A 22,771-nucleotide genomic window follows, 5' to 3' on the forward strand; every position below is an offset into this window, starting at 1 on the left:
AAAGCATCCGAAAATGATCAGAAACTTTACAATAATCGTCAATGGCCTTTAATGAAGTCAACAACTCTAAATCTCATGCGCTCCGGTTGTTGATTCCCCAATCAATGAACTTAGAAAAGTTTGTTGACAAAAGGTAAGGAAAAACGATATTGTTCTCAGAAGGGGTGCTAAAGATAATTAACCTCGATTGGGTGGTTGACTTCACTACAGAATGGCTCGTTGACCTCGCTTAAGGTGTTTGACCGCGCTAAAGCGTTATTGTTCTCGGTTATTGTTCTCGGTTATTGACTGTGATAAAGTTCAGCTAAGGATCAACTGAGCTAATATTCATAAACTTTCTTGTAAAAATTGCCAAAATCGGACAATATTTTCAATTAAGGAAAATATTATTCGGTTCATTTATATTAACAACTACAAGGAAGCGGCTCCCTCCTGCTTTTAACAAAATGAAGCTTTAGGCTTTCGTCATGCAATTGCCTCTAAAATCACGAATAAACTAAAATAGGTTCATGTATCCTATAAAAGAGAGATTATCGTGAAATCCAGTTATTGCAAAGTGTGGTAGGAAATTATCAGCATTTCGTAAAAGCCCGTTATCTCCTTTGTGGCAATTAGCAATTTGTAGCATGTGTGACGACTCTCTTTCATGAGTAGCTCCCATCTCCATGTGATCAGTTGTCGTACGCCATTGAAGGTGGTGCTACATCGCGTTCAACAGCACTTAAGCTTACTTTGTAATTGAGTATTTATCTAAATGCTATCGATACTTTCATTTACACTAAAGATTTTTCGTTGGCAAACGATACTCAATCGCTAGAATTGCAGCGTATCCTTTGAAAACGGACTGCCAATGTTTGTGGTGAAACGTTTTATTTGTATAGTGATTCAATTGTAATCCTGCTAATTAGACGACACTTTGACGTTGTTGTAACAGCAATACTGAGCGCGACACATAATAACAAGATTGCAATGAAGCGAAATGCAGGAAACGCTAATGAATAGCAACTTAACTAAATGGTGCCGAGTACATGCACTTGCACATGCATACATCCATGTGGGGGCGGGCAAAACATTTTAGCTGGAAATTCGTTGTATTGCACAAGGTCAGCCGAAGCCAGCGTGGCGACCAAAGGATGCGAGCAATTATTATTTTTCTCACTTCCAGCGACAAACAGTTCACATTCGCCCGACCGAGTGGGTGTTTGTGTGTGTGGCTGTGTAGATATATCAATTAGCATTGAGCTATTTGGATGGAGCAAAAATTGACCGAATGTGCAGCTGATGCTGGACTAATCTAAGACTACTTGCGAAGGAACTACGTACTGTTTGCTTTTGGAAAGTTTTATGAAAGACAAAAATGGTTTGAAATAAGAATAATATTTGATATTTTCATAGTGGTAGTTTTGGTTAGGTAATTTATAAAGACTGACCTATGCGGCGAAGATCAATTTTGGGAGAGCTCTTAATTATAGCTCGTCTAGAAAGGATATATAACTTTGGTTTTTAATTCTAGCCTTTTAAAATCTGGACCGTCTTGGGAAGAGTGCCAAGCTGATTTTCCTATACTTTCTTCCAAACAAATTTTACATTTGAAGTAGAATTACCAGACTGACCACTTCAACGACGGGTTAAAACCTCCAACTCCGGATGGGTTGCTCATGTATAAATAAATTTGTACGTGAAAAGAGTGGACCTCAGCTGGGATGTAGTGACGCTAAAAAGAACTATAAAACTAAAAGTTTTGCAAAGCGATTAAAAACAAGAAGTAATAAAAAACAGAAATGAAGTAAGGAGATAACAAATACAAAAGGGCGTAAGTCGATATGAAACAAAATAGCGAGAAGTCCGAATTGTATCACAACAAATTTTCCAATTACGATACAACAATGTATGCGAATATACATACTTACACACACATGTCGTTTGCTGTGGCTCGCAAGAAATTTGGGGAGCTGCCAGTGAGTCTGAAGGCAATGGAGTTCAAAACGTCAAAGCAATATTAAAAGTGTTGGAAATAGTGGCTGATAAAAATAAGTGCTTAAGAATTTAGTCTAATATTTGTAAGTCAACATTCGTTCCTAAAAAGTGTTTTTAAGCTAGTATTGGCTGTCTTCGATTCGCCATTTCCCGACATGCTATCTTTGAGATCTTTTTATCTCTTATGCAATTTTTTCACGTGGAAGAAATTTGAATTCAACGCAAAGCAACTTGAATAATGCCATGAGGACTACTACTAGTTGCTCTGCTTAGGTGGCTTAGTTTGTTCGATTCGCTACTCTCCAAACATTCGGTGAATTGGTAGGGAAATGCGCGAACATTCATAAAATCGCATGGCATGGAGAAGCATGGTGCAAAGCTGAAGAAATATATAGCATATGACTCTCCTTTTAAGACATCGAAATAATTTGTAGGTCGTTGCGTAATCATATACACTTCCGTCAGCTGTCCTACTGGGCACTTTCTTTGCTGCACATCGCAATATTGGCTCTCCATGTATGGTGCATATGTTGCAGACACTCGTGTGCTTATTCATTCAGCTTTTTAACGACTTTGCTGTTGTTTTTTGTTGCTGTTTCCTTATTTTCGTTATTTGTTTTCATCATTTTCATTTTTAGAAAATTGCACTTAATTGAAATGCTTTGTCGAGTGTAAGTCAAAGGCGGATTTGGGTGTAATCGAAATTAGAAAGGCGAAAGGCAAACGGAGATAAGTAAAAATATTTGCGCATCTCTCTCTCTCTCTTTAAACATTTCCGCTAATACTCTTTATAGTAATTTAATTAATTTTTTGGCTATTTGAATAATAATAAAGGATTTTTCATTCATGCTGACAAAGAATTTATAGAAAGATTTCGCCTCTTGCTTAGTACGAAGCAGTCGAACATTGTATTCTATTGAAGAGGCATAGAGTCAGATGAGGGCCAAGACAATCGTACATTAATTACCAAGCGATAAGTCAAACTTTGCTGTGACCTTCCTTGTAGAATAAAGGATTCACAAGTTTTTACAGTTCAGTTATTTAAATAAATTTTGTATCAGAATAAGTAATACTTTCGACATATGTCCATTTGTAATGACTAAAACTACTGCCACTCTCCGCGTATGGCTTAATTGCTTTCATTGTGAAAAGGGCCAAAACTTTGCTCACTTACTTACTTACATACMCACACACATATAATAATATAAAAATAAAATATATAGACATATGTTTTGCAGCCTTTTTCCAACTCTCCTAATGACCGACAGACATGTGACGTTAGGCCTTTTTTTGTTCGTTGAAATTTTATTCAATGTTGCCTGATAACATTTTGCACTTGCCTTCTAATAAAAGGGTAGTTCTTGCTATAATTGCGCTTGCTGCTGTTGCTGGCGTAGCCGAGAAAAAGTAGTGAGCCTCTGACATGCTGACATGCTGAACACTCTTCTGCCATTAGTGCTCATTTAAAATGCCAATGTGTAGCCTGTGTAGCCAGTCAAAGGTAAAAAGTTATCCTCTCTTTGCTATTTGACATATTTATTTAATTTTAATATTTTTGTTAACGAAATCACACAAGAAAGGCATTTGCTTTTTGTAGAAAAGAATGATAGCCTCAAAGCTGTTTTATATTTGTTTATCGCTTAGAGAGAGCAAGATAATGGTGCTATCGTTTTACTCAAATAAATATGGTGTTGTTTTATAAAAATGTAGAAGATAGAATAGATGTTGGTTTTCGGTTGGGATGATATATAAAGGCACGTAATATTTGCTATACACATCCTTAAACCTTAGCGTATGATGAACAATGGACAGAACGACTAATATTTTTTCCATCTAGTCAGAAACCTTTCCAGTAATGGGTGATCCAAGTACTATAGGTAGTTTTTTAGTATTAATTTTTCAAAAGCTCATTTTTCACAGATCATACACAGATCATGGATAAACCTACTCTTGAACAACTTCATAAATCGTTCAGCTTTATTACGAAAGTTCAATTTCGGCCTTCTGTACCTACTATTCGGAACACCATCACCCATATTGAGACCCAGCTATCATTATTAGATAATAATCGACCGAAGAGACTACGTCCAGCACGCAGGAAAGAAAATATAGCAGTCAAAGCTGATGGTCTACGCGAAGACCGTGTGGAGTCGATGCAACGCCATTTTCAGTAACTTGAACTGACGTATAAAAAAACACAGCGCATTTTACGTCGAGATCTTAAATTGAAAGCGCACAGATTCAGCTTGTGCAAGACCTGCAGCTGCTCAACTTTCCTAAGCAACATCCTAAGCCGTCTCCATTTTACAATATTTCTTTGATCGTTTCTTCTGGCCAAAAGCTGCTTTAACATGCTGAAAACCGTAGCGTTTTCTTATAAATAAGTAATTGAAGCAACCATGATGAAGGTAGACAAGGCTAAATGCCGAAGGGCAGCAACGCGCTGAATTTTGAAGCAAACAAAAATGGCGTAAAAACCTCAAATCTAAAAAGTTCATCAACAAGGTCTGTCAAACGAAGGTTCACTGCTAAATTGATTAAACGCAACAGCAACCAAACTAATTTACGCACAAAAACACACACGTGCTTCCGCTCAAATACTTTATTTTCGGATAATTATGCACAAAAATATTTCCGAAACAAAATAAAATAACAGAACTTTTGGTTATTTTAATTGCGCGCTCGTTCGGTGTGGGCAAATAAAATACACTATTAAAATATAATAACAGCCAAATTACACTGTTTAACCCTTTCGGTGTATTATCTTGCACTCACATGAGCAACTGTGCGCTCTTTGTTAATTTCGGTTAATTTGGGGGTACCGTTATAGAGAGTGAACCTAGCAATTCACCATATTTTATTGCATGTTAAATCATCATCAGAATACCGCTATGATTGAGGCGAAGGTGGAGCTTGTAGGCACTTGCTATGGAGGAGTGAGTTAGAGAGATCTGGTCCTCTAGGAATACTCGTTCTGCATAGTAATTTTATGATGTGGAGGAATGCTATTTGCATAATTTAAGTTATCATCAACTTTATATACATATAATAGCACCGTGCCGTGTATAAAGTTGCTGCCAGTAGAGGCATAAATGCTTCTGAGTGACCCTAGAATGAAGTTGCTCCAGAAAGCTGATAATTTAAAGATTTCAAGGGCATGCGTTAGACTTATTGTTCTTGAATAATGCAAATTGAATGAATTGTGCTTCAAATGGCGCCCACATGCACCACACGGACTGGCTCAGTCCTCTAATAATGTAATCAGACCTCAACTTTTGCTGGAATGAAATTTAACATTAATAAAGAGACTAACGCCAAGAGTGAGACCCCCGTGAAGCACTCATTCGACTCTGAAATTCAGTACCAACAATAGTAATTTTCTTGTTGTTGTTGTTGTTGTAGCGGCAGAAATCTGTCGAGTTGACCGGTTGAAAATTTGTTCCGGCTACGTAGACTCGATCTTTCAATGGTGCTCTGACATAATTACTCTAGTTCTCAACTCAAAAATTGTCCGACTTGCTCGTGTTTCCCTGCAGGGTGTCTACAATTTGGAAAACATAGAGTCCTTCTCGTGCTGATTTATGTATATCCCGGCAACGGAAAGTTGTAGCTCCATCATCGTTCGCCGCAAAAAACCTAGCATACTTTTAGCGGCCAGCATATGTGCGTACCTATGGAACCTGGCAGTGAATGTGTGTATTTAATGGACTCGTGCTTATCACTAATGACACAAATAATTATGTAAAAGAGCGCAGCGATTAATTACTTCAAAAAATGGGTGAGTGTTGTCGGGGAAAAATTTCGGCTCTTTTTAGGTGTGTGCAAATTGCGGGACTTGCGAGCGTAGTTATGAGTCTAAGTTGTGGTGAAGTGCACATTCCAAAGTTATATGCTCCACACAATCAATCGGATGTTTCCACAACTGAGAACCATTTTAATTGTCGAAGTAGAGAGAAGCCACACTTTATGAGTGTCATAAACTTTTTTCCGGAGAATTTCGTGTTCGAAAAAAATAATGACGAGAAATAAACAAAATACCGTGGAACTATTCCAAATTTAGAGTAAAACTAGCACTTTGCGCGTAATTCGCAATTTCCCTATAAAATCAACAGCGAACGAGAGCATATTTGTCGTCATAATTTAAGCCGGATATTTCGCGTTATTCCCTGGAACCGCATAAGTGCTTGTTGCACCGTTGCGCATCGGCATAAACATACCGGTCTACGGGAGTGTGTGTGAGTGGTAGCGGCATGTCGAAGCTGCCACAGGTTTTAGCCCCCTTGGGTGCTGCGGAAAAGTGTTCATATTTTTATGCAACGCTAACATTTTTATGCTCGCTGCCAACAGATTTTCCCCGTTATTTTTGAACATCACAAGCAGCAACAAAAACAACATGAACGGAAAGCCATTAGCAACGAGAAATGCAACAGACACTGCGCTGACAAAATCAGAAACTGAAAGCGCGCCGGGAAAAATGAAGGAAAACCAAAACAGAAACAAAAGCAATAACAATAACCAGCTAGTGATGGTGCAACAATGACACTGGCGTGTTCGTCAAATGCAACATTTGCCGCTGACAATGGCGACATTAAAAATATTGCAGCTGGCGTTTAGTCTTGTTCGTGTGTGTCGCGCTTAAACGTTTTGCCGTTTAAAAAGAAATATGCGGGCGTAAAAGAGTAAATGCGCGGCAGATGCAAGAGCAGATGCGGCGGTGGATGGATGGGAATTTGTGTAAAATGGGCAATATAACGGCGAACGTGCGATGGATGAACGTGAAAGGGAAGGAGATTTCAGTAAACGACATAAGAATAACGGTATTATGAAGCGTAATCTATTAACGCTGCTTCCGCGTAGATAACGGCAAACCACAGTCCGCCAGCTCATAACCTAAAATAGATGGACATCTGGCAAAATGCTCTGTCATCAGCGAGCTTAAAGCTGCGCTGGCACAACTTCTGTGAGATTATATGTGTCTACGACTATAAATGGGTTCTGCCTGGCTGATAATAAATTAGTACGAGGAGTTCAAGAAGTTTTGAACAGATTTCAGATTAGTTGGTCGTGAGCAGTTGACGTTTTCCCGAACAACTTCAATTATTTAACATTTCTTAGTTTTAAGAGAATATTAAGCTAATGACAAATTTTACTGTTAAAGGTGTAACTCCTTGGAGCTCCAGTGTCCAGTCCAGTCTAGTGAGCCACAGGAAGCGTAAAGAGCTCCTGCACCTTCTATTACACTGTTATTGGGACTGAAGTGACTGTCCATGCAAGCCCATCAGGCTTACTCTTTCCTGCAATATCGCTATGGCCGGGCACCCAAACCAGTCTAATTATGGAATAACTCGGTGCAAGGGATGAGGGGCGTAGACATTATTTCACTAGCGTCCAGGCTAATATCGCTGTCCTACTATCGGATTGGATAGTCATCAGTCTGAAGAAGATTGCACTTCGGAGCGGTACCTTTATACAGCCACCCTGACTTGGAAAAAGTTGCTGTGGTCAAGAAGCCCAAAAACTGATAGGCAGTTATCGAGAGTATACCCCTGCACGCAAGCTTTGATCTATCTGAAAAAGCTCATCATTCCTATACTCGAGCGAGTCCTTCCTTCAATGCCTCCACAAACTTTAGTGACACAGCCAGTGCTTGGTTCAGCGACCTGGTAATCCAAGTATTTTGGAATGAAATCCGATTTCTGAGTGCCAAGGCTCGCAGTCATTAAGTACCCAGATTCTTTGAATCTAAGGTTAGCAATACGCACCAAGATCCTTAGTGTCATAGTTGGCTCGGTTCGTAACGCACCACAAGCGCTGATGAAAGCAAACCTGCATATCACTATCGGCATACAAAAAACCCTTCACAATTTAGCTGAACGAACTACTACTCTTAAGCCTCCGCTTATCTGAATTTCCATATCGTAAACCGCTTTAACGGCAACCCGCTTAGTAAGAAGCTCTAACTGAAAACCCATTACCATTACCAGTTATAAATTTATTACCATAAATATTCAATTCACTATAGTGAACACATTATTTATAAGTGTTGTCATAAACTTTCGAAGCACTCGAACCACATACTGTCGGCAAGTGCTCGGCACCCCGCCGGCTCACACCGACAACACCTGCGACCCGACGCGAGTTAAAATCAAATTCAATTTGCGTTTAAAATTTTCATTTTCAATTCATAACTCAGCTGAAGGTTATTAACCCTCCGTCGGCATGAGTATCTTGTTTAGCGGAATTTTATGATCAGCGCGCGCTCACTCACACCCTCTTTCGCGGTGGCATGGCGGAAGCCGACACTCGCCTTTTGACTTTTGACCCTCCTTTGTGGGGTTATGTTTGCGTGTGCGTGTGCATAGTTATTATTTTATTATTATTAATGGCCATTTGGCGTCAAAGTGTTTTGCAATTTATGATAATGAAGGCATTTATGGACCACTTATAAATCCAGCGGTGACACACACCCACCCGCAGCAAAGCAGCTTACACAAATAGGTTTTGTTACCGACGTGAAGATTGAAAATGTGACAGGATTACCAGCGAGGCGCATAAAAGAAAGGAGTAAACGCGTCTTTTGTTACTTTATTTGAATTCTTCTTCGTTACTGCGTTTTTTCTGCTGCAATTTGATGTGCTGAGTCGTGCTTTGTTTGCGTGTGACAAGTGTCGCGTTATCATAAATTTTCGCTTCGTACATACATACATCCTCATACATATGCATGGTTGAGGTTTATGGGTTTGATTTTGCGATAAATCGTCAAATTATGCTCGGCTCGAATTTGTGTGGACCATGCAGACTTCCGACGATTTTGTTGACGTTTGCATACGAAGAATACGACCAACTTGAAAAACACGTTTGAAAGTTTTCACTCCGCCTATGCCATATTATAATTCAGCCAAAATGTAGGCAGCATATTTGGTTTTGCATACTTTTTAAAGCCATGAATAGTAATGATTGGCTTTATCGGGAACGCATATGGGAACATGAACTTTAGTGGAAAGAGCGATTGGAACAATTATAATTTATAAGGATTAAAGGTTCAGTAGTTGTTTTACGCGATATCTGTACGATTACAGCCATAACCTGATAACTGGTGGACTACACATACATTTCTGGTACTTCGTTGACTTATCTGTGACTTGAACCCATATTCACCGTACTTATATATGCATGTGTTTGTAGAGGCGGAATTTATTATTTTAGATATATGGAATCTATGGGACGATCTTCAAAATAAGTGAGTACAATTCAGTCTTTCATGCTGAAATTTTGAACTTAACAGAAGGTACCAAGTGGGCTTCTGATCTAACCATGAAGTCTATAAGTCTTCTGGTGGATAGCCAAGCGTTAATTAAAGGTATTCGTAGCGCCAATACCAAGTTTCAAAGTTTGAAGCAATGGACCTTAGAGGACCATATTAGTTTTTGGAACACAAGAAAGAGTGCATACCACAAAGTTACTCTGGAATAGTATTGATGGTGAATTGGCCAAAAAACTTCTATTCCAAAGGGAGCTTAGTAACATTGTAGGGTCATCAGGTGCCAATTAACCTTAAGCTCCCTTCAGATAATGGGAAAAATGGAGACGGCGAAATGCAGAACATGCGCGGAGTGTGTTGCCACGCCGAAAAATTATGTTCTGCATTCAGCTGTATGAGACGGCTTATAATCCACAGCTGCCAAATCGACTAAGTGGCTGAATAAAGCTTCATTGGTTACTACCAGGGAGCACAGTGGGGCTAATGTTGGCCTAAGTGCGGCCGCATGCGGTTGGCACTCCCTCTATTGCTTTTTCAAACAACCAAAGGTATTATGTCTCTAAGAATTCGGTTACACTATCTTGAATAGCTTATGATATACACATTAAATGACTTGTCTAACATGATTTTAGGTTACTTAATTAGTTACAGAGCTAAAGAGTTATAGTATACAGTACATCGGAGTTGGAAAATCTCGTTTGTGCTCTTCGAAGTGTAAAAGTAATTTTTATTCATCTGAATATGTTAATTGTAAGCATTAAACTACGGAACAGAAAATACTAAACGATCAGTAAAAATACAACTTCACGGTTGCATTGACGATCTTCGGCTTCAAGATCTTACAAATTCGCGAAGACTATTTGCACGACTGAAATGCGTCTATTAATAACAAATTTCTCACACCTTGCGGGGCGTAGCCAATTCCACATTTCAGCACACAGATCTTCGTTGCAAGAATGCGCCGCTTCAGTGCCTCGCTCGCTGTTTTGCTTCCATGGAAACGCATGCGAAACCGCGAAGGAAATGCAAGCGAAGTCATGCGCTCGCCACGCCAGCGTTGACAATTGTATCAGCAGACTATATTCGACGACACCCGCAGCAGCTTTACTCCGTGGCAGACAGCTGCGCGTTGTGTGACGTTTGGCATGCAGCATGTGGCACGCGGTCTCATGCAGAGACACCTATACAGCTGGTATTTGTGCTCCTCGCAACTTTGGTATTTGTTTAGTCGTGTCATTAGTGCCGCTCTCTTGTTGTTGTTTGGCTGTACGTGCGTGCCGACGCGTTGCGCTTGATATGCGTGATTTTACGTGATTTATGTGTGCGGCGTGGCATGCAACGCTTGCCCCTCGCATTCCCATTCGCACATTTTCAAGTTCGGCTGTGTATTAGTGAGGCAGTTGCTTTCGTTGGCTGTGCATGCAAATAATTCGCAGCTCATTAATCTGCTCTGCGTGCTCACGATGAATCCCTTGATGGCTGTTGTTGATTTGGCAAAATGTTGCCGGCAATTTTGAGTTGACACAGTCGCTTCTTCGGTTGCTTTGATATTTCCTTGGCGCATTCTCCGTCGAAAGTAAGCAAAGCGAGACTGCGAAATGATTGTGTTGAAATTTCTTTCCGCCTGATGAAGTGACAAATTTATGAGGTGCTGCACAAATTTATGAGGTAGTCCAGACCACGTTGTGTTGCAAATGTATTGAAGAAAAACTATCATAAATAAACGCAATAACGAATTGAATCCACACAATATGAGCAGAAGTAGAGAAAGGCAGCTTTCTCATCGTAACTCGAGGCAGATCTTAACAACTGATTTTGATCGGAACTTTTCCAAATTACTATAAAGTTACTGTTACTTAAAATTCTATATCTTATTACCGATCTACCCAATTTGATAGAAAATGAATTTCCAAAAGCTCTTTCGTCCCTCCGACTCTATTATACTATGTTCGGAGCGACAATGAAAACATGTTTTCGTAGGGAAAAACTGGTTTTCGCCCTAAAACTTGTGTTTTCGTCCATGTAAAATCTGGCAAACGAAAACACAGTTTTCGCTGAAAACTACTTGAAAACTTACATTCCACTCATTATAATCGGTGCCTGCTCTAGTTTAATCGATTTTATTGGAAGACATATTTTGCGGCCCTAAATTGTCACTGGATGTTTGTTTACATTCCATATACAAATACAGCTGGCACTCGATATTCTCATATTAGGGGGGTTCTCTTGCTGCTACGAAAACCTTGCACGGTTTACTAATTCCCGAATCTTCCTCTTGGTGCAACGGCACAACAACAAACACACGCAGAAAGTTATTTGCAACGGCTGTAAAATATATCAGACCAAACCCCATCTTTATTTTCGTGCCGTCATCCATATATCACTAGATTCTGCAATGGGTGCTCTCTTGCAATCTTGCAGTTCGTTACGAACTTAGATTCCACAACCCACAAATGCGTTTTCCAAATTTTTTCAGTGCCGGTCCGAACGTGGTATTACCCGTTGTAGTATCCAAAACGGACCAAATCGGTTTAAGGTCATGTCATACTTCGTTTACAGAAAATATGCTCAAACTACTTTTTTGAGAATAAGCCCCAACACTTTCTATTTCACTTAGCACTTTCTTACTCAACTAACGAGACGCTCACTTGTACAAGCTTGATTTCATCGCCGCTGGCAAAGTGAAAAAGTTCGTGAAGAAATGGATTTACGGCTAAGTAGGTGAAGTCATACAAACAACGCCACTACAAGTACAAGCGATAGCGATCCTCCTCGGACAATGCGAGTTTCGCACGCGCACCCGAAAATGCAATAAACGTACACAAACGAAAATAAAAGACGACAAATTGTTGCAACTTTGCAGCATAGCGCAAGGCGTTTTGACACATTTGGAAAGTGCATGCGAGCCATTTAAGCCATCACCTAGGCGCCCCGAAATGGTCATGCCAAATGCTTACCGAAAGCGCTGCGGGACCTAGTTCGTGCTCGCTTGTGAAGCATGGCTGTTGTCAGGATTATTATATAATAGTTGCATTTAAAGTATCGGCGGGGAATAGCATAGAGCAAATAGTGGCCACTCTCCGCACAACAATGGATAAGAAGTTTGTAAGAATTTCCGCAAGTTAGTCGCCACGGGAGAGCTAAAGCAAAGTGATTGCCAATTGTGAAGTTTTAAGCCAATTTGCACTTCAAAACGAGTGTGTGTGTTTGGTTTGTTCTATACAACAATTGCGCAGGCGAATATATATTTTTAACAAATATGTATGTGGTAAGCAAGCTTTATTGGAAATTTTGTATTTAAAATATATTTTTATTGCTTTGTTAAGGTATTATAGTTCACTGATATTTAATAACTGACGTATGGAACGACTTGGCACAATTTACGTCGTGATCTTAAATTAAGTGCGAGCAAAATACAGTTTGTGGTGGAACTGAGTGGACTCTTGGAAAGTTTCAGGAAGATCTGTCGTTTCCGAATAAGTTTTGTTCAGCGACGATGCTCATTTCTGGCCCAATCAAGAGCTGGGCCGACGAAGTCATCGGTTGATCAGAATGTAATCGTCAATGCCGACCGTTGTGGTGCCATGATAACTGACTTGATGCCTGAAATTGATCATGATCCCGGCAACATTTGATATCAACAAGACGGCGCCATTTATCACACACATCATCAATCAATGCATTTATTGAGAGAAAACTTCGGTGAGTAAATAATTTCACATATTGGTCCTGTCGATTGGCCACCAAGATTGTGGTTATCACACAGTCAGACTTTTTCCTATGGGGATATGTAAAGATTGAAGTCTATGCGGTCAATCTCACTTCGGTTCAGATCTTGGAGCAAAACATAACGCGTGCCACTCGCCAGTTACGATCCGAAGTGCTCGAACGTGTCATCGAAAATTGAACTCAACAGATGGGCACTCAAAATTTGAGAAATGTTATCTTCAAAACATAAATGCAAAAAAATGTTTTGGGAGCTCCTCCTGGAGCTGCCAATAGAAATCAAACGCGGATTAAGTGAAGGCCTTTGAAATCTCTAGAGGCAGATTGAGGAAACAGCGAATATCGCTAATGAAAACTTCATCATAAACAAGCGTGGAAAATTTTAAACATCCGTGATTCACTTTTAATTTCATAGAGCATATATCCTAAGCATACAAAAGCTTATATGATGATTTTAAAGTTAGCTTATACATTTACACATATATATACCCTTAAAACCAAGCGGCGTTTGGTAAGTTGATGTACAGTAGCGAACTGATATATAATACTTGATCATGTGGTGAACCATTCCGTCGCATCAAGATGTGGTTAAATTCGAATCAGACAGGTTGGGATAAATTCCTTCATATCTAATTCATCATCCAAGTATAAAGTTTGCCAATCGTTCTTACTGATATATCCTGGTTTATCGTCGTAACGAAAATTTAATGAATTTAATACTTCTGTACCCAAGGTCGGTTAATCAATACTGACAAGTACCTAAAATAAATAATCGCTTAGGATTCAAAGCAGTTGTAAATAAACTGTAACCATTTCCTATAATTTTTTGTATCCGTTTGAGGAAGTGCGCTTAACGGCGCATCTTTGTTGCTTATACAAAAATATGTACATAAAAGAGTTATGGTCCCCAGAAAAAGGTCAAAAAACATACAAATCAATGCCAATAAATAGCTGCTTGTCAGAATCAGCTTTTGTCTAAGCCAACAACAACTAAGCATGTACACATGAGAACTCTTGCATATATGTATGCACAACAACAAATACAAAATGAATTAAATCGCGGCACAAAAACAATACGCCGATTAAATCTGTAAATAATTTAGACTATGCACGCAGATAGCGCTAAGCACGAAGTGGAGCGCGTGGCTTCGAGCCAACTAGCGAAGCGAAACCAGTTTGTCGCCCATCTTCAGCAGCTCAGTTAGTCAGTTCATCGCGCTTTGTGTCAGAAAGTTGAATGAAGCCAAACTTTCGCAGCTCCCCGTGGCGAGTGCTTGGCTTAACTGTTTCGTCGTCGATCTACCTTGCAGCCGGTGGCTTGTGAGTAACTCGTGCGTGAATATGATTGACTTTGATGCCGACTACCAGCTTTGTTGCTGTAGTGTTATTTCTATTTAAAGTGAACTTCGCTACGTTTAAATTAATATTAATGACCACTGACGCGACATTGACTTTCTGCGTGAATCGATTGGTTCGTTTACAGGTAATGGCTTTTTTTTTAATACCAGGAGATATTAGCATATGGTAACATATTCCTTGTCTCTGAGCCTGTTGATATTGGCATTTTTACGCGTGGTCTTTGTGTCTAAAGGGTGGCGCGAAAACAAATTGAAATCATTAAGTCTCAAAAAATAATTTGAAAGTTATAAAAGAAAGATTCTTTACAAGAACTTGATTTTGATCGATCACTTTTTATGGCAGCTGTATGCTATAGTGATGCGAATTGAACTATTTCTCCGGAGATTACACACCTTACATAATACAGCTTAGATAATAGCTCACGTTAAATTTCGAAAAAATGTTTCGTCAAATAAAAAACCTTTGCATAGAACCACTTGAATCCGGACATTCAGTTTGTATGGCAACTATAGTGCACCATCTCTTAATAGTGGTCTGATAACAGCAGTTATGACAAGTGACAAGGAGAAAAAGACGGGAGCAAAATTTCATATGAATATCTCGATAACTGACTAACTAGTTCTTGTATATATAGTATACCCAAGAGTTCTATAGTATTTCAATAGACAAGAAAGTGCAGTTAAGAATTGCTAAATATTTAGAGAAACAAACCCTTTACAGCAACTTAAAACATTCTTCCCGACAAAAATTGGAATTAAATCGGGAAAATTTGTTTTCTATTTCCTACGTGGCTTATCAGCAGCAGTGTAGAGATGAGCTCAATTTTTGGCGATAAAGCTCCTTCAAGGACCAGTGTTTATCGATGGTATGGTGATTTCAATCGACGCCGTAGATCACTTCAAGGCGAATTTCTCGCAGGACGTCCACAATCAGTTGTTCTTCTCGAAACTATTGACGATGAGCAAATACTCATGTTGTAACATCGACCTACCGCGAGATTGAGACAAATACAGGCGTTTGGGGGATTAGGGTACATTTAACATTGCATTAAAATTTGATTGTAGAAAACACTTGTTCACGTTGTAAGCCAGAAAATTTGTCTATCGCTCAAAAAAGGCCTATGTCGATAGTGGAGAAAAATGTTAATATACTTGTAATACGATACCGGTGCTTCGAAAAACACGCCTAGGTGTGTCAGGTTATGAATCATAAATTTGCGCGTATGATCCGAATGTAAATTGCAGTTGACTGTATGGCTGGGACTCCCGCATGGAAAAAATAAACGATGAGGTTAAAGTTTTTCGACACCTGAAGAAGCGGTCGATACGTTCGGAACGCATATTTCGGAGATATTTCATTCAGAGAAGCAAGAGTCGGCAGTTGGTTCAAACATATAAGAGTATCTGGAAAGTTTTCAGCTGAATTAGCTTCATAAGCCGCTTGTTTTCGACCACCCTTTGCTTTTATGGAATGTTGTAGAATGCAAAAAACAAAAAAAAAAAAAAAAAAAAAAAAAAATTAAAAAAAAAAAAAAAAAAAAAAAAAAAAAAAAAAAAAAAAGACTTTTCCACCACAAGATTGAATGACTAATTTGTAGTTGGATTGGACTTTAGGAAAAAACTATAAAAATAAAACTAAGTGAAGCTATTTCCATATATTCTGTCGAAAGCGGGGGTCCTTAGGTTTAATATTATAATATCTTTCGAATCTTTTGAATACAAATGAGGAAAGTTTTGCTATAAGCTTAAATCATATTAACATTATAAACATTAGTCTTCTACGATTTTCGTAGTGCGCTTTTGAAATTTAAATAAATTTAAGTGAAAGCTTTGCGATAGTTTTTGCATAGAGAAATTTTTTCCGTGAAATTGAAGGTGAATAAATATGAATGCGAACTCTTGCGCTCTTGGCATTCAGATGCAAATGATGATGTACATTATTTTATATGTGCAATGGTTTCGACCTTTCAATCCATATATTTGAGGGTACATTTGTATAAGTAAGGATTCTCTTATACAAAGTTCTCTTGAATCCTTACAGAAGTTACTTATATGACAGGTTTTAATCAAATAGAAACCTACTTTGTTGGTTTTTGCATTTCTTACGACCTTTCACTAATTAATTTGACGTTACTCCGATTAAATTAGAAATTTCTCACACTTTCATTTAGTCATGCGAACAACGATGGCTATAAAAAGGCAATGTTGAGACAAAATGCGCCCATTTGCTAAATAAAAGGTGGTGAAACATTGATCCAAAAGACAAATATTTTGAAGTAGAGGACATAATTTTGACTTGTGGAATGAAAGAGATTCTACTACTCGCGTTGTTAGCTTGTCTAACGACTCCGAATGCAGTTCAAGGTAAACCAACTTAATAAATATTAATATTTCACATATTTTCCAATCCAAATTCTCTGTGTTTAACCCAGCGCATCGCTTCGTTCTACGTCCATTGAGCGCACGCGAAGTGTATCGGCTGCTCGCCAACACAGGTCGTAGTAGTGATATACCGCAGGGTCGGATTGTCACACAGGGTCTCACCTTTATCGGTGACATTACTCGTCGTATAATCGGCATGGGCACAGAACCGCGCATAACTACGCAAGAGGTTTGCTATGAAACGCGCAGCGCACGCAGTCTAGCCGAGGCTGAAGCGTTCTACGACTCTTATGTAGCGGCCAGTAATCGACCTGAGTCTGATCGGCAGCATAAGCGAGTGCGTAACAGTGAGGTGGGACGCATTTTGAAGTTGAAAAAGCGTAAAAAGTTACGCGAGGACGAGGAACTACGGGGAAATCAACGCATTCGAAATGAGGATAATGCGCCAATAAGTCTGCCAGGCTTGGGCTCACGCACGACTACACCCACTTATAGTACGGACTCTGACATGTATTCCACACCGCAGCGCTCCTCGCTCACTACGGATCCAGCTGTAACAACTATGACGACCAAAAGCGATGCGACAGTGACGACAAATCCCACAACAACAATGGATCGGTATGACGATGCCACGATTTCAACATTCACAACATCCACATCGCCGGAGGGCTCAATTAATTGCATAGTTATTAAGAAGAATGAATAAAATGAGTGAAGAAAATATTTAAATAATCTGGTAAGTTGTTTTCGTTTATTTTTAGTTTAGTCGCGTGTGTTGTGTAGTAAAAGAGTTTGGCAAAATCAGGTAAGTAACTGTTTGGGTGGTGATAGCTCAGCATTCGCAGAAAGATTTGAGCGGCAATGTTGACTGCTTTAATGCGCTACATTTCAGTTGAAGGCCACAACAGTCTTTTACTTAACGTTAGAGTGAAAGTAGAGCAATATTTTGGTTGGAAGTATGGCTTCTTAGTGAATCCCGATGATAACAGTAGTTTAAATAACTCTTATCTCAAATACTCAAGATAGGCATACTTATAATATTGCTTGGCAAAGTTATATTAGCAAAATTTTATCCAAGGTTCTGTGGAAGACTTATGGTTGTTTGCGCATTCACAACGGCGAATACTGCGGGCGAAGGAATAATGAGCTCAGCGAATTAAGAATTACACTGGCTAGGCCATGTCGTCCGAATGGATGAACACCCTCCACCTCTGAGAGTATTTGACTCAGTACCCGCCGTGGTAAGCATAGGCAGAGGAAGACCTCCACTCCGTTGGAAAGACTGGATCGAGAAGGACCAGATTATACTTGGAATCTCCATCCAGTTGTAAACTCGGCTATAACTGCGAAAGCGGTGTCTATGCCAATAAAAAAGAAGAACTTGTGTTGGTTTAAGACGGACAGGTACTTTATGACTGGTGATACACCTTTGCTCCGAATATCTGGCGATAGTCGAAACTTCTGTATCTCCAAAAAGATTCCGGGTGAAGTCCTCGGTTTCTTTGGAGTGAAATATGCCAAGTGTAGGGTATATACAATATTCGAAAATCGCATTTTAAGAATTTACGTAACACCGGGGTTTAGTGAAAAAAGACTTTCGCTATCGTTGGGTGAAATTAATTTTTCTAAACTATATATGAGAAAGCGTTAATGCCGCTCATTATGATAGTTGTCAATAAAAGATGTGCAAATGCTGCGCGGTGGTTTAGTCAAAGAGCAAAACTTTTGCGCAGAAGATTTAGTTGTGAAATTCCACGCGAGTGAAACGGTCAACGAAGCGAAATTAGCAATAAGATAATAGTCGAAATATATTGGAGAAAGACATAAATTTGCAAGTGAAAAAATGCGGCTTGATTTGGTGATTTCGGTGTTCGCGCTTGCGTTAATCAGCAAGACTTTGCCGGCAGAAGGTGAGCTTTGGGAGAATGTGGTCATGAGAATAACGGTGGAATGGTGCTTGGAGTAGTTCGGGGGTTTACATTTTCGAAGGATAAATTTCAATTATCTTTAATCTTAAAAGTCGAGCGAGATGTTATATCGACTCAGATAAATAAGAAAAGAATTTAGCAAGCCCTGAGAAGAAAGTCTAAATAATGTAATGTATAAAATATAAATAAATATAAATGTAAAATATAAATTTTCAAGTGAAATACAGAAGTGAAAAATTAGCTGCAACGTAAATAAAATCAAAGCATTGGAAATCTATGCTGAAATGACCGATTGACCGATTTGACCAGAAATTTGTCAATATTTATATATGAAATATTATTCAAATTCCCTTTATGGTTACTGAGTAAATTTATCAAACAAAGAATTATGGTAATCGGTTTTTATTTGCAGGCAAACGTGTAACCTTAGTTCCCCTCCCGGCCAGTGAGGTGTATCGCCTGCTGCGTGAGGCGGGTCGCGAGGATGCAGTGCCCGAGGGGCGCGTGGTGACGCAAGGTATTGCAGCGGTGTCTGGTTTTGCCCTTGGATTGGCGAAGGGCATCGGCGGTTCATTGCTTGTGGACTTGGCTGCTAATCTCTTGGCAACAAATGGTCAGAACGTAACCGGGGAAACTGAAGAAGTCTGCTTCAGCAGTCGCAGCTTGAATGAGATCGACGACGGTGATGATGATGAGCACGCGGAGGGAAGGCAAAATGATGACGACGCAATTATATCGGCCGATTATTCAGATTATGATAATTCTAATCCGGTTAGGAGCGAGGCTTCCTCGCCATCTGCAACCAACGCTGGCATCGACTACGGTGATGACGAAGACATTAATGCTGGAGACGATATCAGGAGTAGAACAATCACAACTACACAAACAAGCCCGGGTGATTCGATAAATTGTGTACTGATAAAGCAGTAATCACTCGCTCTGTTGGGTTGGGTTTCTTTTTAAATATTAGTTTAATAAATTATTGTATTTATTTATTTAATGTGTATAATAAAATTAAAATGAAATCACTTTGACGAGGTGTGTATCAGGTTCAGGGGTATCACACAGCACTTTCAGTTGAGAGACGGCGAAAGCCACTTCCGATCAAGGCATCAATGCCAAGAAAAGTTTGCCGGTGTTATCTAGTGTGTCATCGTTCCAAAATTTAATTCGGGTTACCTGCTTCATACTAAAAGTGGTCGACAACGTTGTATACGGATTTTTCTCTTTACAATCATATTGGTTTCAGTCTTCCAGTGTTTTCAGAAAAATCGGTGATTGACTTAGATTTCCTAGTTCACCTCGGCCAACAAACCTGCCATTAAGACATATCCCGCTGTAGCTGTCACTAGCATGTGAACAGACTCTACGACCTCTATTGCAATAATGATTTGGTTTAGCTTCGGTACTTAGCTTCGACCTTATCAACTTGGTAGGCCCTGCCAGAAGCTAAGCTATCGCCGGCATTGCTGTTTATATTATTGTTTCTACTAAGCCCTCTTATCGGAACGAGCTAAAAATTGTCCATTTACTGGGGTATACATATACGAATCGAGTTTTTCATAGGGACGCTACAAAAGACGCTACAATTTTCTTAAGTAAAGATGACAAACTTCATCATGGAAAACTTGGAGTTAGTGGCCTCAACTTTAAGAGCGATATGTCGCCATAGGAGGAAGGCCCAAATCAGCCTCTCACATGTCATTATCAAGCTTTGGGCATCTCTGTGACGTTGTTGTGGCCCATTTTGCGCAGAGATCTTGACCTATATTTTTACACGATGAAATTGATGTAAGAACTGAACCCGCTTGACCACCAAAGTTCGTAAATTGGGCTTGAAAATGATCCGGATTTTCATCGAAAAATCATTTTCAGCGATGAGGTCCATTTCTGGTTGAATAGCCAGCGTCGTGATCGTGATCACACGATTTGACGCTTTTAGACTATTTTCTGTGGGGCTATGTCAAGTCTATAGTTCATACCAACAGCCAGCGACGATTGATGAACTTCGTAGGAATATCGAAGGGGAAATTGCAGCACTATCGGTTGTTTTATGCTTGAAAACCGTCGAAAATTGGATTCAAGGTGTGGACTTCTGCAAGCGTGCCTATGGTGACCATGGAAAAGGAACACAAGAGTGAGGAGCCGAGTTCCATACATAATGGCATCGAGTGTACTTTCATAGGATTAAAGAATTTTATTGATATCCCAAACGTTTATCAAGAACCCCTTTACAACACACGTCGGCAATAATTGTGTATATTGAATGCGTACCCTGCAAGGTTTCCAGCAAATATTGAATAGTAGCACCATGGGGTAATTAGAATAGGGTATTTAGACTTTCCAATATCAGCCCAATGAATCTAGAACTTTATATTTTTAAAAAGTCCTGTTGCAACACTAATATTCCAAACAAAATTTCTCATCTCTGAGTTCAGTGTAATATTCGTTCCTTTCGCGGTACATCTTAATTCAATTATCAGTTTATGCGCAGACTTACAAGTCTCCTGTCAAAAGGCGAGATTTCTGTCGGCAGCAACTAAAATTTTGTTGTTTTAGCATTTGACGATGTGTTATCGGTGTGTGCGTGAGAAATCATAGCAAATAATCGCTGGTAGCAAAGCCGAAAGTGCCGGTGATAAGCACTTGAAGAAGCACAACGGAAAAAAACAATAAAAACAAAAACTAACGGGACGTGCATAGAAGGACGAAGCATCGAAGAAATTAAGAATGCGAATACTATCGGTATTTGTGTGTGTGTGTGTGTGTGAAAACATAAAAATGAGCTTGGTTATGCATGACCGGCAGCACATCAGCGCCAGGATAACACACACACACGGGTATGTGTCATTTTATTATCCAACGGGATTTGTGAGCGCTTGTATGCGTGCGCCTGCATGTGTGGATGTGTGTGTTTGTGCATTGTTGTGCGTCCACCATTGTTTCGCCGACATTGCGTGCTGGTGGAAATTGCTTTAAACGCTTCTTCGCCGTCGACACCGCGCTTTGTTTCCGCACTCCACTTCGCGCCTCTTGTTGTTATTTGTAGATGTGTCGATTTGCGATTGCCACCGTGATTTAATTGGCTTCTCGGCCGTGCCAAGCATCACTCAAGCCGGGCAGGGAGGAGATGGCGGAAGTGCAAAACACTGTCAAATTACGCGTGCTGACTGCTGGTTACTGATTGTCGATTGCTAGTGCAGGCGAGTGTGTTTGTGAGAGTGGGTGTATGTGGAGCTCACTTATTCATAGCTCAGAAGGCAATTGTCTGCTCGGCTGTCAGCGGTTTTTTGTGTTTTTGCTTCGCCGATTTTCCTAACAAGCACAGGAGTGGGGAACCGACCTTCCGAACCCACTGATGTGGGTTAACCGTTTCAAATACACATACGTGTATGTGTGTGTGAGTGCGGGCATGCAAGTATCGCCGTCATCTGAGATTCTCATTTTTGATGAGGGACAGATAGTTGACTCTTTTATTTTACATTATTGAGTGTATGCTGCCAAAGTGAGCATATATGAATGCACGTGTGTGTGCGGGTAGTAAGCAATAGCATAATAAGTGGACGCGGTTGCAGAGAGCCGGCGTAGTGTTCAGCTTCTCAGTGTGCTTATTACCCTCTGCTCCGAAGGCTTAAAATATCAAATAATAACTTCGCGATGGCACACCCCTGAAAGCAAGAACGAGCCAGGAAGGTGAACTGAAACGGAACGCATAGTGATATTTGGTCATAAAAAGCCATAATCAACAACAACAAAAAACATATAAGCATCGCCTACAATAATCAAGCAATAGAAATGCGTTGATGAGTAAATTTGCAGTTCACATTTGGTTTTTTGTTGGTAATTCGTTTCAATGACTCGGTCATTAATTTTCATGGGCCTCGCACACACACACTTGAGCACTTTCACACGTTCATACTAATGCTTATTTTCTTATATGCGTATTTAGCAGGCTTTGTAAGCAAATATAAATGAAGTTGTGCAGTGACTCGCAAATTTAAAACAGCCTCAAACGGTGGGGGGTTACACCCTGCATTTGTCAGGTGCTGAAGCATAATGGATTTCTGTACTTTTTCGCTTGTGCTGCAAAAAGCTATTATGTCTTTTTATGATTTATGTCTTCACGTCGACTTTTACTT

At 39.7% G+C, this 22,771-nt stretch overlaps 2 protein-coding genes across 3 annotated transcripts; both read left to right on the forward strand.

Moving 5' to 3' along the window:
- The first annotated feature begins 16,556 nt into the window (after nucleotides 1–16,556).
- Nucleotides 16,557–17,437, forward strand: LOC108974497. The gene is made up of 2 exons (XM_018942358.1): nucleotides 16,557–16,686; nucleotides 16,755–17,437. The coding sequence occupies exons 1-2, from the start codon at nucleotides 16,626–16,628 to the stop codon at nucleotides 17,408–17,410; spliced, it is 717 nt and encodes a 238-aa protein (XP_018797903.1). The 5' UTR covers nucleotides 16,557–16,625; the 3' UTR covers nucleotides 17,411–17,437.
- Nucleotides 17,438–18,391: 954 nt separating this feature from the next.
- LOC108974492 lies at nucleotides 18,392–19,652 on the forward strand. Of its 2 annotated transcripts, none has more exons than XM_018942352.1 (2): nucleotides 18,392–18,614; nucleotides 19,045–19,652. In XM_018942352.1, exons 1-2 carry the CDS (start codon nucleotides 18,548–18,550, stop codon nucleotides 19,560–19,562), a joined length of 585 nt encoding a protein of 194 aa, XP_018797897.1. In that variant the 5' UTR covers nucleotides 18,392–18,547; the 3' UTR covers nucleotides 19,563–19,652. The 2 variants fall into 2 exon arrangements, with proteins under 2 accessions (XP_018797897.1, XP_018797898.1); XM_018942353.1 differs by lacking the exon at nucleotides 18,392–18,614 and adding an exon at nucleotides 18,806–18,989.
- The last annotated feature ends 3,119 nt before the right edge of the window (nucleotides 19,653–22,771 follow it).

Source organism: Bactrocera latifrons, unplaced genomic scaffold (assembly GCF_001853355.1).
Source record: "Bactrocera latifrons isolate USDA-ARS-PBARC rearing strain unplaced genomic scaffold, ASM185335v1 scaffold_56, whole genome shotgun sequence".
NCBI classification, from domain to species: Eukaryota; Metazoa; Arthropoda; class Insecta; order Diptera; family Tephritidae; genus Bactrocera; species Bactrocera latifrons.

Excerpts from the sequence above, each read along its gene's own strand:
- LOC108974497 (XM_018942358.1), top strand. The coding sequence starts at position 16,626 with ATGAAAGAGATTCTACTACTCGCGTTGTTAGCTTGTCTAACGACTCCG. Across the intron at positions 16,687-16,754 it reads GACTCCGAATGCAGTTCAAG|CGCATCGCTTCGTTCTACGT; the intron begins GTAAACCAACTT and ends TGTTTAACCCAG.
- LOC108974492 (XM_018942352.1), top strand. The coding sequence starts at position 18,548 with ATGCGGCTTGATTTGGTGATTTCGGTGTTCGCGCTTGCGTTAATCAGC. Across the intron at positions 18,615-19,044 it reads CAAGACTTTGCCGGCAGAAG|GCAAACGTGTAACCTTAGTT; the intron begins GTGAGCTTTGGG and ends TTTTATTTGCAG.